We start from the raw sequence: 15,201 nt of genomic DNA on the forward strand, positions 1-15,201 counted from the left end.
GAGCTAGTGTTAGTTTGTTGACTTTGTCCTTCTTTAAGAGGATAGGGATAGGAGAGTTGAGGCCTACCGAGTTAGTCTTAAAGTTAGCTGATCGTTCTACTATGAAACTAGTTGGATTTGTCGAAGACATACCTGTTAAGATAGAAGGGATATACATCCCAACTGATTTTGTGGTCCTTGACATTGAAGAGGACGATGACGTCCCTATAATCCTAGGTAGACCTTTCCTCGCCACTACGGGAGCTCTTGTTGATGTTAAAAATGGTAGGATTGTCTTTCAAGTGAGTGATAAAATGGTAGGATATGAGTTGGAAAATGTTATGAAAGGTCCCGCCCTTTACTCTTGTTGCATGCTTAAAGATCATGATGTGAAAGAACGCTTCATAGCGTCATCTACACAATATGATCTCTTTGATCCATTCTAAGGACACTTTCTAACCGTCAAGCTAATGACTTTAAACGAGCGCTTAGTGGGAGGCAACCCACACCTTTATTTGCTTTAGTTTCATTTGTTTTCCGTTGTTTTAAGTTGTTTTGTAGGTAATTGTCCAAGTATGATTCGATAAAGTTGAAAATTTTGAAGCCCCCTGGACCAGAAGGTTGGCACGACCCGTGCTAAGGTTGGCACGACCGTGCCAGATTTTGAAAGCCAAACAAAAGTCCAACTCACAGAATGTTGGCACGACCCGTGCTGAGGTTGGCACGGCCGTGCCCGATCCCTAGTGCACTATAACATAAATTTTTCTCTTCTTCTTCCCTCATTCTCAAACACAAATATCTCTCATCCTTCAAACTTCTCTCTAAAACCTCCATAACCATCAAACTTCAAACCTTCACATCTCCATCAAATCTTCACCAAATCAATCAAATTCTTCACCAAATCAATACCAAACATCATTCTAAATGAAACCCACCAATCGTAAACAACTTTCATCCACCCAAACCCATAATTCACCAAATTCATATTCCTTTTAACCTAACCTAAAAACCACAAATTCTTAACCAATCTCCACAACTAAACTCGTAAGCATTACTCAAACACCAACCCTAAATTAAACCAACCTTTTCCACCAAAAATCTTTCCAAACCCTAACCTTCCTCCAAACCACACAAAGTCAACCCAAGGTTATGGTCAATGGCTTCAAGGAGAAGTGGAAAAGAACCAGCAAGATCTTCACGAGGACCTCCACCAAAGAGGCAAGCACAAGAAAAGAATCATGGAATCAAGTTCAAAGACAACAAGCAAAGGGATAGGTATAAAATTCTAATCTCTAAACCCTTGCATCCTTCTAGATATCCTGATTCTCATAGTTTGAATATGCTAGAGCTTAGAGATGATGTTAATAGTTTGCTAGGAAACCTAGGATGGACTGATATGTTGAGCACTATGAGGGGTTATGAGAATTTCACCTATGAGTTTTTAAGTTCCATTGTTTTTACAAAAGATAGATAACATGCTTGCAACAAGCTGCCCTATTTTCATCAATTTGAGCTGTTTTCATCAAATCTTTTTGATAAATTCGGATCTTTTTGATGAATTTAGGGGGATTTGGTGGGAAAGAGGGGGAAATCTTGATGTTCTTGACTTGGGCAGGCACAAGCCAAACATGCAGTTCAGCGTTTGTTCATGCCTCGTCTTGGCCAAACACTGTCTTGGTCATGGTAAATCAAAAGTTCTCCCTCGTTCTCACTCCCAGGCATGGTGGGGTGGCTAGCGTAGCTAGTCAAAAACCTGTGCCTGTCCCTTCTCGGAAAAACTTGTGCCCTTTTAATGCTGCGGGGCAACTAGCATTTGCTTACATGCAGTGCGGGTCAAGAAACATAGCCGTGTTGGTCCCTCCTCGGAAAAACTTGTACCCTTGTAAAAACTTGTGCCCTTGTAATGCTGCGGGGCGACTAGCATTTGCTTACTAGCAGTGCAGGTCAATAAACATAGCCGTGTTGGTCGCTCATCGGAAAAACTTGTGCGTCTCTTTAATTTTCGAGCTTAGTGGAGCGGAGTCGGCCTTCTTGGATGCTTCCATATGCTTGCGTGCCTTGGCATTGTGGGGTGTGGGATGTTCTGCGATGTTGGTTCTTGCTGACGCGAGGGCATGTGAGTGGTAGCGTAGATGTTTGTGTTTGCTGGCGCAAGGCTTTGGCTTTGAACGGTTTGCATATGATCTTGATCATTTTTCATTGTTGACTTTGTGTCTTTGATGTTTGTCCGTTGTTCCTGTTCAGTTTACCTTCAAATTGGTACGCTAGTGGCTTGTTAGACTTTGAGTCTACCTTTTATCTTGTTTCAAGTGGCAAGTCCTAAACAACGGACAGCTTGAGTCTACATTTTATCTTGTTTCAAGTGGCAAGTCCTAAACAACGGACAACTTGAGTCTACATTTTATCTTGTGTCAAGTGGCAAGTCCTAAACAACGGACAGCTTGAGTTTACCTTTTTGTCTTGTTTCAAGCTGCCAGTCCTAAACAACGGACCGCTTGAGTTTACCTTTTCATCATGTTCAAGCTGCCAGTCCTAAACAACGGACCGCTTGAGTTTACCTTTCGTCACGTTTCAGTTTGAAATCACATTTTATTTTTTTTCAGTGTCATCCTCAGCGTTAGCTGTTTTAGAGATGTCGCTAATCAATTTCAATTTCAATTTCAAAAAGTGTCGTCCCCAGCGTTAGCTGTTTCAGAGATGTCGCTAAAAGTGTTGTCTCCATTAAGCTATCGTCCCAAACCAATACGGTAGTAGACAATCATTTCCCCCAGTAAAACTACATTCCCCTAGCGGAGTCGGATCCCTTTTTTCTTCAACGAATTTGGGTATCCCGTTGTTGTTTCTCATTCCATTCAAATCATCTTTGTCGTCCTGCATTCATACAAGCATTTCACAAGCATTCATAGCATCTTAGGTCCAAAATTGGTGTACTTTTTATTTAAGTCTCTTCCGTCCGATCGAATCAAAGATTACATCTTCAAATCTCCGGACGAAGAAACTTAAATAGGGGCATCTGTCATACCCCAATTTTTGACCTAAGATACCACTGACACGTGTCGTTGAACCCTACCTTCATATGTCGTTTAACCACGACCGATCTCCGATTTTCAGTTAAAAATTCGACAAAGAGGTATTTTAAAATACCTCATATTTTGTCCGAGTGGGCCCTCTTCTCTCATCATCTTTTTTAGTCTTTATTTCCATCTTTTAAATTATTATTATTTTTTTTATCAATTAATTATTTTTAATTTTTAGTTTTTTAACTTAGTCATTTTTTTATTATTTATTTCTTTTGTTATTTCCTTTTAGATAAATCCAAGTTTCCATTTTCTTTTTTATTTATTTATTTAATTAGAAGATAAAATCCAAAAATATACATGTTTATCCTTTTTTTATTTTTACTGTTTGTTTCTTTATCATTATTTTTATTTTTAAGTATTGAGTCCAAAGTTGGTCCAAGTTCACCCAAACATGTCACACGCACTCCTTCTCTTCATCCTCATCCAAACACGTTTCTGTTCCTTTCTTTCTCCATCCCAATCACAAGATTTCTGCAGATTTTTAACAAACCTTAGCCCTGAGTCTAACACTATATAAGAGAACCTCACAACACAGAATAGGGAGGCCAATTTTCAACGACAAATTCATTAGCCGCAATCAGAAACCCAGCAACACAACTTTTCACAACGTAAACCAATTCTCAGAACCAATTGTTTCACAACCAATCTTCACGATCACAACCTGCAAAAAATCATCAAAAAAACCAACAACCAATTCACAACACAGCCACATATCAATCACACGAAGAGCAAGCATTATCGAGTCCACACCAAATCAAATCAACAACCGTACGACATAGACCCGTACCGGCCTCAAATCCATCCAAGCCGAATTCAAAATCCAACAACATTCACACACAACACAATCAGAATCCACAGCCCCAACACACATAACCTTCAAACCCGACGAGTCCACACAAACCACAACGCACGCAGCCGACCGTTCCCAACACAAATCCAATCGCAAGCATCAACAACCTAGTAGCAATCTGCCGAACCGACGCATCACGAACCGTCACCAAACTCAGACGAAAACAAACCCCATTCAATCTCGGATTCAGACACACGAACAGAAGCTAAGGGACAACTTCAAAGTCGCTGCAAACATCAACAACGTTCAAACCAGACCGTTTTCAGGCCGTCACGAACCGCACACACACAAGGCCGGTTCATAAACCGGTTCTCACAAACGGAACAGACAGGCATGCAAGCGGGGACAACACACCAGAACCGGCCATCTCAAACAAAACGGAGTCGAATCGCTCATCCCTCAAACCACAACATCAAGTCCGAACCGAAAATCAAAGGTAGCGTTTCTATTTGTTTAGTTTCTGTTTCTTTTTAGACATAGAACTTAAGGATTTGTATTTGGGGATTTTGGTTTTAAAAAGAACACATGAGGTGAGAAAGAGAACACGCAGCTTTAAGAGAGGGAAGAGAGTGATCTGTTAGAAGAAGAAGATAGATGAACATGGTTTAGAAAGAGAGAATGAGGGAGAAGATAGAGGGTAGAGAGAGAAACTCTCTGTAAAATGAATGAAAAATGGGTTAACAACCCATATATTCTCCCCCAACCGGTCGGTTCCTAAAACCGACCCGGTACTATGCAAACTTGACCCGACAAACCTTCCAGGCCCATGCGCGCCCCTGCTTCTTTTAAGGCCCAGTATGCATTTTTATTCCCTGCACCCCCATGCCTACTCTCTGCACCCCCCTTGCATGCATCTTTCTATTCATTACGTTTCTAGTTTGTTTATTTTTTATGCATTTTAGTTTTATTATATCTATTTCATGCATCGCATCTTATTTCATGTTGCATTCTTTTTATCTTAACATCTTTAATTATCATCTTTTATTTTATTGGATAGTGGATTAGAATGTAGTTAGGCTTTAATGTAATTTAATTTATTTCATGCATGGAATTTAGAATGTAAATATAGGCTTAATGTAATTTATTTATTTCCTCGCAGACCATAGAATGTATTAATAGGTGTTTTTGTAATAGTTTAGGTGCATGTGTGCGTGTGTGGGTGTATGCTTTACTTTCATGCTCTAGCTTAGGTTAATGGTCTTTGTGGTGATCCAACGTCACCACAAAGTGCTACGCTTTATTTTCTTGCTCCGATAGTTTTAGTTCTTAGTATTATCATTCAAAAACAACAAAAACATGCAAATAGTTCAAAAATCACAAAAACATTTCCTAAATAAACCTTGATCTTAAATCAAGTGACGTTTTTTTATTTTTTATTTTCCTTAATCAAACTTCAATCAATTTAATTATATTTCAAGTCATTTTTCTTTAATATAAAAAATACAAACAAATTCATTTTGCCATTTGGCTCTTCCATTTTAAAAAACCTTTTTTCAAACTAATAAAAAATACACAACCAATCAAACGTCAGTTTTTTTTCACCCCGAACTACGAGGTTTTGATCCCTCACGGGTACGTAGGCAGAGGACTTTGTCCTTCCAAATCAATAAAATGTAGATAATTAGGTCTCTTTTTCTTTCATCATTTCAAACTCTATTTTCAAAAATAAGCAAGTTACAGCACATTAATTAAATAAAACCAAGAGGTTCCCGTAGAGTACTACGGACATAAAGGGTGCTAACACCTTCCCTTTATGTAACCAACCCCCGGACCCCCAATTTAAATAAATTTTTTCAAGGTCGTGAAATAATCAAGTGAGTCAAAAGCTAATCAAATAGCCTTGATCTCCGAAAAATGACGCGACAGAAATGGCGACTTCACTGGGGACCCCCCCTAAGAGGGTTGAGCCTAACTTGGTCTTATTTAAATTTTGTGCTATAACTTGCTTAAAAAATCAAAAATAAAAGATGGAAATACCTGTATATATATGTTCTCCCTTCTTCTTCTTTCTCCCTTCTTTTAACGTGAGTGGTGAGATAAGTCCTAACCCGGACTTGAGAGAAATATAAGATAGGACGGGGTATAATCGTAGTGTCATACCAAGAGCATTCTTGGACCATGTGCACATGTGATAACCCTACTCGGTGGAGGCCTCGCGGAAGGTAGTACTCTGGTTGTCATGAGCATTCATGTCGACGTTATTACTTTCAATGTGAGTGTCCGTCGAAGCCGTGGACCTTAGTAACCCTTAACCCATCTTGGCCTTTTTAGGACGTAGTGCGGTGGCTAAACCAAGAGCATTCTTGACTTTAGTTGTCACGCGATACTACACTCAAACTAGACTTCCTTGTGGATTATATTGGACTAGGAGCATTCCTATACACTGATATATTCATAAGGGTAGTTGCAATTTGGGAACTTGGTAGAACCCTTGTTACAATTACAAATGAAACCATAGTCCTTACCAAATGGCATTGTTACCCTTGACTCCAACATGTGGACTTAACCTCACCATATTATCATTGTTTGTGTTAGCACAATCATGCATACATGCATTCATTCATGAAAACTTTTTCTCATTAAAAAAAATATCGAAGGACTTAAACAAGTTTTTGTAAACATTGTAGATATGGCTACTAGGAGTATTAAGAAGTATAGCTTCCAAAGCCAAGATCTGGGAAGCTTGAGGAGTTTAGGAGATGTCATCACTAATCCAGCAGGTTTTCAGTCTCACCATGGGAAGTTGCTCAAGATTCTCAACACAAAGTTCGACGAAGGGATCCTCAAGACTTTGGTCCAATTCTATGATCCTCTCCTTCACTGCTTCACCTTCCCGGACTACCAGCTTGTCCCCACCCTTGAAGAGTATTCCTACTTGGTCGGCTTACCAGTACTTGACAAAATACCTTTCAGTGGTCTCGAGGGGCCCCCTAAGGCATCAGATATTGCAAAAGCCCTTCACCTCAAGATATCCGACATAACTGATAACCTCACTACCAAAGGGAAAGAGAAAATCCAGGGGCTAACTTCCAAATTTCTAATCAGTAAAGCCAACATTTTTGCTGCATCAAAGGATACCGTTGCTTTTGAGTCCATCCTGGCCTTGCTCATATATGGCCTTGTGCTTTTCCCCAACGTTACTGGTTTTGTCGATGCTAATGCCATCCAAATTTTCCTCACCAAAAACCCTGTCCCTACTCTCCTTGCTGATACTTACCACTCCATCCACCATAGAACCGATAAGCAGGGCGGAACCATTCTTTGCTGTGCACCTTTACTCTATAGGTGGTACATCTCACACCTACCCCAATTCTACCTCTCTAAAGACAAAGCCATATACTCAGAGAAAATCATGTCCCTTGCTCCAGCCGATGTAGTTTGGTACAACCCAGCTTATGACACTGGAACCATCATTGACTCATGTGGAGACTTCGGTAATGTGCCTCTCCTCGGTATTCATGGGGGAATCAGCTACAACCCTATCCTAGCTAGACGCCAGTTCGGGTATCCTATGAAAGAAAAGCCTTGCAACATTGCACTAGAGGACACATTCTATCTCAACCTCACCGATAGCAAAGGTATGAGAGACCAGTTCGTGAAAGCTTGGCGTACCATCCGCAGGAAAAACAGCAATCAATTGGTGGATAAGTCAGACCTCACTTATGAAACCTATACCCAATGGGTTATCGACAGAGCTGCTAAGCATAGAATGCCTTACCCTCTACCGAGGTACTTGTCATCAACTACCCCAACAATACCTTTACCCCTACCCCTCAGTACCCAAGAGAAGTACCAGGAGAAAATGGCTGACTTAAACCGTGTGTGTACTACTTGGAAAAGGAAGTACGAAGAAGCTATGGCTGAGGTAGGGGATAAAGATGTGGAAATACTGCAACTCAAGCATGAGCTCCTCAACAAAGAGCGACAATTGATCGAGAAAAATGCTCAGATCCAAGCTCAAAGTGCGACGCTTGCGCAATTTATCAGCAAGAAGGAGTGCATGGATTTCTTCGCAGGGGCGCACCCAGAATTCGAGGAGTAGTCTACTACAAGAGCTCAAGATATTCCCAGTTGTTTCACCACTTTATGTTATTTTCTAGCTTTTTGTGATGTACTTTGGAGTCTATCCCTTGGCTCAGTTTTGTTAAAAGGGAATTATCTCGTACTTTAATTCTTCAATGAAATTTTCAATTATGATGTTTACAAATTTGCTTTTATAAGTCCTTCGATATAAAAAATGCGTGTCTATTTTTTGCATAGCATCATGCATCATTTTGCATTTCATTGTCTCAATTTCGAGTCTCACAAATATTTCTTTTCCATAAAAAGGGTCAATCTGTTTCAAAAGTGGTCCGACTGTCCTCGTCCAAAGCCAACTCGCACCTACAATACTCGTGCAAACAAAAAGAGTGAACATATCAGTCTGAACAAGAGATCACAACACTCCAGGCCGATTCAGAGAGACTGAGCACGCTGGTGGTTTCACTGGTAGCTTTGCAAAATCAGCCGCAGTTCCAGCAAAGGCCTGAACGCCAACATCAACAACAGCCTCGACAACAGGCTCCAAAGATGCAGTTTGACCCAATCCCAATGACGTATGCGGAGCTGCTTCCCATCTTGCTAATGAAGGACCTTGTCCAAACTAGAAAGCCTCCCAGAGTGCCCGACGAGTTGCCGGTTGGGTATCAACCTGACCTCTCCTGTGCCTTTCATCAAGGAGCACCCGGCCATGACATTGAGCACTGTCTCTCTTTGAAGATTGAAGTCCAGAAGCTGATTGAAGCCAATATATTGCTCTTCAAAGATTGAATTCGGACTTGCAAGCCACATTTGGGTCGTTTTTTATGTTCCTTCTACTACTTATCTGTTCAAATAATGCGTTGGTTTGTTGTTTGCTGCTTTTTTTTAAATCAAAAAAACCCTTTCGTTCTGCCCGAGACGAAAGTGAACTGGTGTAGGGCTTTTTGCTTTAAGCATTTTCATCATTAATAAAAAGGTCGTTTTGATCCCGACTTTGTTTTTTATTTTGTGCTTTGTTCTGGAAAAATGGTAATACAAAAAACCAAAAAATATAATCATTCTCAAATATCTGCATAATCATAACTTACACTTGTCAAAATCAATAATCAAATCATGCATTAATAAACCTGGTGAACACGTTAACCATGTACTCTCTTCCAACTTTGAGTTCCCTGTATCCGAAGCTGAAGAAGGAAAATGAAGAGATTCCCGACGAGATCTCTCACATATTGGGGCATCTTAGCCATTGAAGCTGCATACAAAATATCAAGGAGATTGTCCAGAAGATGACATTCAATTACAAAGACCGGCTCGGCGTGCTACCATTCGCTTTGCTCAAATATCGTACTTCAGTACACATTTCAACAGGGGCAGCCCCCCTCCTTCCCCAATATGCAACATGGAGGTCATGCTTCCTGTGGAGGTCGAAGTCCCATCAATAGGAGTTCTGCTAAAGTCCAAGCTTGATCGAATTTAAACGCATGACGACCTTGTACAAATATATCAAGAGAAGTTTGAAACAAACTTCCAACAAAAAGGTTCGTCCCCGTGAAATTCAAGAAGGAAACTTTGTGCCCAAAAAGGTACTATCTTTTCAACCAGACTCCAGGGGCAAAGGTGGATGCCTGACTATGAATGCTCGTGTGCAATGACTTTCGCAACTATGGATGGTGACAAACTCATGCGTCCCATGAATGCCGGTGCAGTCGAGAAATACTCTGTCAAAAAATAAAAGCTCGATAAGTCGCAAATCATAAAAAGCGGCTTAGGCAAAAATGAGCGTCTCGGTGGACTGAAAACCCGAAAGGGCGGTCCAGGCTAAAATTAGAGACATGAACAAAAAATGATGATTATCCTGATAGGTTGAAACCCAAAAGGGCGATCTATGCAAAAGTTAAGGATCATGACAAGTAACTGCATCAGTCAGCACAATCCACTTGGGGCATCTTGGCTATCAGAAGACCTCCGTTTTGAAGCATCTGCAGACCAAAGACTCGGAACTGGGGCATTCAAAGTTGTTAGGGAGAATAACGGTTATATATGTTCAATGTACCTTTCCTTTATATTTACCATTTTCCAAAATTTTCAAAGATCTGTGGAGCCACGCCATTGGTAGGCCGCCACTCAATTCATCAAATTTGAGCCTGTGCCATTTACTTGGAACTCTCATTTATTCTGTTTGTAAAATTTCTTCTATTTTTGATGGCAATACTTGAAGCAAAAATTTTCAAATACAAAACTTTTTTTTTACATCTTTTGAAAAGCGTGAACAACAAACACACTCTCTTTGAACTCGTGAGTAGTTGAAGCGTACATCAACATCCGCCTCGAAGATGGCTACACTCCAAAAGGGAAACATGGCCAAGCACAACGGAGAGGACATCTGCTTTCAGCTGCATGCTGTCACAGTCCAAAAAAAAAAATATAAAAAAAAGAGTACAAAAATAAAAGCTCGCTAAGTTGAAAACCTGAAAAGGCGGCTTAGGCAATAGAGAGCGTCCCGGTGGACTGAAAACCCGAAAGGGCGGTCCAGGCAAAAATTAGGGGCACAAAAAAGGAATATACTCCCGGTGGACTGAAAACCCGAAAGGGCGGTCCAGGCAAAAGTTAGGGATTTTCAAAGAAAAATACAAAAATGATTGTCGAAGCATGACAAGGGAAAAACATTCCGCGCTGATTTACGAATGGCGACTTCTTCCAGGCTGTTGGTTAAACAATGGGCTTTCTCCCCAAGATTCATCGGTTGCTATTCATCAATTGCAACCTTGTGTCGGGTTTTACACCGTCAACGGCTTGATTTGTTCACAATAACATCATCTCCAAGGAAGTTTGCCGAGTGTTTGTACTGCGATGTCAGTCCGACTCCCATCTTACCTGTCTTGTCTTGTTTCATCAAGTCATCTGTTCATATAATCATACAAGTTACATTCATACATTCATCCATTCATACAATCATACATTAATACTTTCACTTGTTCATACATTCATATATACATAACGTATGCATAATATCAATTCATACATGGTTGCATCAGTCACCCAGAGTTTTGTTTGGCCACACCCCTTCGGTTCGGTCTTTACTTATCATTGTGCCAAACGGCGAGTTCTACAAACGAGCAGTTGGCAATCATCTTATTATCATCAAGAGTGTCATCCCCAGTGTGTCTGGTCAAGAGATGTCACCCGTCAGTGTCAAGTGGCAAGTCCTAAACAACGGACAACTTGAGTCTACCTTGTTTCAAGTTGCAAGTCCTAAACAACGGACAGCTTGAGTTTACCTTTATCTAGTTTCAAGTGGCAAGTCCTAAACAACGGACAGCTTGAGTCTATCTTTTATCTTGTTTCAAGTGGCAAGTCCTAAACAACGGACAGCTTGAGTCTACATTTTATCTTGTTTCAAGTGGCAAGTCCTAAACACCGGACAGCTTGAGTTTACCTTTATCTTGTTTCAAGTGGCAAGTCCTAAACAACGGACAACTTGAGTCTACATTTTATCTTGTTTCAAGTGGCAAGTCCTAAACAACGGACAGCTTGAGTCTACCTTTATCTTGTTTCAAGTGGCAAGTCCTAAACAACGGACAGCTTGAGTCTACCTTTTATCTTGTTTCAAGTGGCAAGTCCTAAACAACGGACAACTTGAGTCTACATTTTATCTTGTTTCAAGTGGCAAGTCCTAAACAACGGACATCTTGAGTCTACCTTTTATCTTGTTTCAAGTGGCAAGTCCTAAACAACGGACAGCTTGAGTCTACCTTTTATCTTGTTTCAAGTGGCAAGTCCTAAACAACGGACAGCTTGAGTCTACATTTTATCTTGTGTCAAGTGGCAAGTCCTAAACAACGGACAGCTTGAGTTTACCTTTTTGTCTTGTTTCAAGCTGCCAGTCCTAAACAACGGACCGCTTGAGTTTACCTTTTCATCATGTTCAAGCTGCCAGTCCTAAACAACGGACCGCTTGAGTTTACCTTTCGTCACGTTTCAGTTTGAAATCACATTTTATTTTTTTTCAGTGTCATCCTCAGCGTTAGCTGTTTTAGAGATGTCGCTAATCAATTTCAATTTCAATTTCAAAAAGTGTCGTCCCCAGCGTTAGCTGTTTCAGAGATGTCGCTAAAAGTGTTGTCTCCATTAAGCTATCGTCCCAAACCAATACGGTAGTAGACAATCATTTCCCCCAGTAAAACTACATTCCCCTAGCGGAGTCGGATCCCTTTTTTCTTCAACGAATTTGGGTATCCCGTTGTTGTTTCTCATTCCATTCAAATCATCTTTGTCGTCCTGCATTCATACAAGCATTTCACAAGCATTCATAGCATCTTAGGTCCAAAATTGGTGTACTTTTTATTTAAGTCTCTTCCGTCCGATCGAATCAAAGATTACATCTTCAAATCTCCGGACGAAGAAACTTAAATAGGGGCATCTGTCATACCCCAATTTTTGACCTAAGATACCACTGACACGTGTCGTTGAACCCTACCTTCATATGTCGTTTAACCACGACCGATCTCCGATTTTCAGTTAAAAATTCGACAAAGAGGTATTTTAAAATACCTCATATTTTGTCCGAGTGGGCCCTCTTCTCTCATCATCTTTTTTAGTCTTTATTTCCATCTTTTAAATTATTATTATTTTTTTTATCAATTAATTATTTTTAATTTTTAGTTTTTTAACTTAGTCATTTTTTTATTATTTATTTCTTTTGTTATTTCCTTTTAGATAAATCCAAGTTTCCATTTTCTTTTTTATTTATTTATTTAATTAGAAGATAAAATCCAAAAATATACATGTTTATCCTTTTTTTATTTTTACTGTTTGTTTCTTTATCATTATTTTTATTTTTAAGTATTGAGTCCAAAGTTGGTCCAAGTTCACCCAAACATGTCACACGCACTCCTTCTCTTCATCCTCATCCAAACACGTTTCTGTTCCTTTCTTTCTCCATCCCAATCACAAGATTTCTGCAGATTTTTAACAAACCTTAGCCCTGAGTCTAACACTATATAAGAGAACCTCACAACACAGAATAGGGAGGCCAATTTTCAACGACAAATTCATTAGCCGCAATCAGAAACCCAGCAACACAACTTTTCACAACGTAAACCAATTCTCAGAACCAATTGTTTCACAACCAATCTTCACGATCACAACCTGCAAAAAATCATCAAAAAAACCAACAACCAATTCACAACACAGCCACATATCAATCACACGAAGAGCAAGCAGAATCGAGTCCACACCAAATCCAATCAACAACCGTACGACACAGACCCGTACCGGCCTCAAATCCATCCAAGCCGAATTCAAAATCCAACAACATTCACACACAACACAATCAGAATCCACAGCCCCAACACACATAACCTTCAAACCCGACGAGTCCACACAAACCACAACGCACGCAGCCGACCGTTCCCAACACAAATCCAATCGCAAGCATCAACAACCTAGTTGCAATTTGCCGAACCGACGCATCACGAACCGTCACCAAACTCAGACGAAAACAAACCCCATTCAATCTCGGATTCAGACACACGAACAGAAGCTAAGGGACAACTTCAAAGTCGCTGCAAACATCAACAACGTTCAAACCAGACCGTTTTCAGGCCGTCACGAACCGCACACACACAAGGCCGATTCATAAACCGGTTCTCACAAACGGAACAGACAGGCACGCAAGCAGGGACAACACACCAGAACCGACCATCTCAAACAAAACGGAGTCGAATCGCTCATCCCTCAAACCACAACATCAAGTCCGAACTGAAAATCAAAGGTAGCGTTTCTATTTGTTTAGTTTCTGTTTCTTTTTAGACATAGAACTTAAGGATTTGTATTTGAGGATTTTGGTTTTAAAAAGAACACATGAGGTGAGAAAGAGAACACGCAGCTTTAAGAGAGGGAAGAGAGTGATCTGTTAGAAGAAGAAGATAGATGAACAGGGTTTAGAAAGAGAGAATGAGGGCGAAGATAGAGGGTAGAGAGAGAAACTCTCTGTAAAATGAATGAAAAATGGGTTAACAACCCATATATGCTCCCCCAACCGGTCGGTTCCTAAAACCGACCCGGTACTATGCAAACTTGACCCGACAAACCTTCCAGGCCCATGCGCGCCCCTGCTTCTTTTAAGGCCCAGTATGCATTTTTATTCCCTGCACCCCCATGCCTACTCTCTGCACCCCCATGCCTACTCTCTGCACCCCCCTTGCATGCATCTTTCTATTCATTACGTTTCTAGTTTGTTTATTTTTTATGCATTTTAGTTTTATTATATCTATTTCATGCATCGCATCTTATTTCATGTTGCATTCTTTTTATCTTAACATCTTTAATTATCATCTTTTATTTTATTGGATAGTGGATTAGAATGTAGTTAGGCTTTAATGTAATTTAATTTATTTCATGCATGGAATTTAGAATGTAAATATAGGCTTAATGTAATTTATTTATTTCCTCGTAGACCATAGAATGTATTAATAGGTGTTTTTGTAATAGTTTAGGTGCATGTGTGCGTGTGTGGGTGTATGCTTTACTTTCATGCTCTAGCTTAGGTTAATGGTCTTTGTGGTGATCCAACGTCACCACAAAGTGCTACGCTTTATTTTCTTGCTCCGATAGTTTTAGTTCTTAGTATTATCATTCAAAAACAACAAAAACATGCAAATAGTTCAAAAATCACAAAAACATTTCCTAAATAAACCTTGATCTTAAATCAAGTGACGTTTTTTTATTTTTTATTTTCCTTAATCAAACTTCAATCAACTTAATTATATTTCAAGTCATTTTTCTTTAATATAAAAAATACAAACAAATTCATTTTGCCATTTGGCTCTTCCATTTTAAAAAACCTTTTTTCAAACTAATAAAAAATACACAACCAATCAAACGTCAGTTTTTTTCACCCCGAACTACGAGGTTTTGATCCCTCACGGGTACGTAGGCAGAGGACTTTGTCCTTCCAAATCAATAAAATGTAGATAATTAGGTCTCTTTTTTTCTTTCATCATTTCAAACTCTATTTTCAAAAATAAGCAAGTTACAGCACATTAATTAAATAAAACCAAGAGGTTCCCGTAGAGTACTACGGACATAAAGGGTGCTAACACCTTCCCTTTATGTAACCAACCCCCGGACCCCCAATTTAAATAAATTTTTTCAAGGTCGTGAAATAATCAAGTGAGTCAAAAGCTAATCAAATAGCCTTGATCTCCGAAAAATGACGCGACAGTGTGCAGGATGAAAATGTTGGCCTCCCGTGAGCTCTGTCTCGTGGTT

General features: G+C 39.8%; 1 protein-coding gene across 1 annotated transcript; it reads left to right on the top strand.

Moving 5' to 3' along the window:
- The first annotated feature begins 3,586 nt into the window (after positions 1-3,586).
- On the top strand, positions 3,587-8,116 carry LOC146913784 (uncharacterized). Its single transcript, XM_085718547.1, has 2 exons — positions 3,587-4,345; positions 6,537-8,116. The coding sequence occupies exons 1-2, from the start codon at positions 4,243-4,245 to the stop codon at positions 7,949-7,951; spliced, it is 1,518 nt and encodes a 505-aa protein (XP_085574673.1). The 5' UTR covers positions 3,587-4,242; the 3' UTR covers positions 7,952-8,116.
- The last annotated feature ends 7,085 nt before the right edge of the window (positions 8,117-15,201 follow it).

Source organism: Medicago sativa, chromosome 6 (assembly GCF_051527215.1).
Source record: "Medicago sativa cultivar Bolivia chromosome 6, Bolivia_mono, whole genome shotgun sequence".
NCBI lineage: Eukaryota > Viridiplantae > Streptophyta > Magnoliopsida > Fabales > Fabaceae > Medicago > Medicago sativa.

Excerpts from the sequence above, each read along its gene's own strand:
- LOC146913784 (XM_085718547.1), top strand. The coding sequence starts at position 4,243 with ATGCAAGCGGGGACAACACACCAGAACCGGCCATCTCAAACAAAACGG. Across the intron at positions 4,346-6,536 it reads GTCCGAACCGAAAATCAAAG|ATATGGCTACTAGGAGTATT; the intron begins GTAGCGTTTCTA and ends TAAACATTGTAG.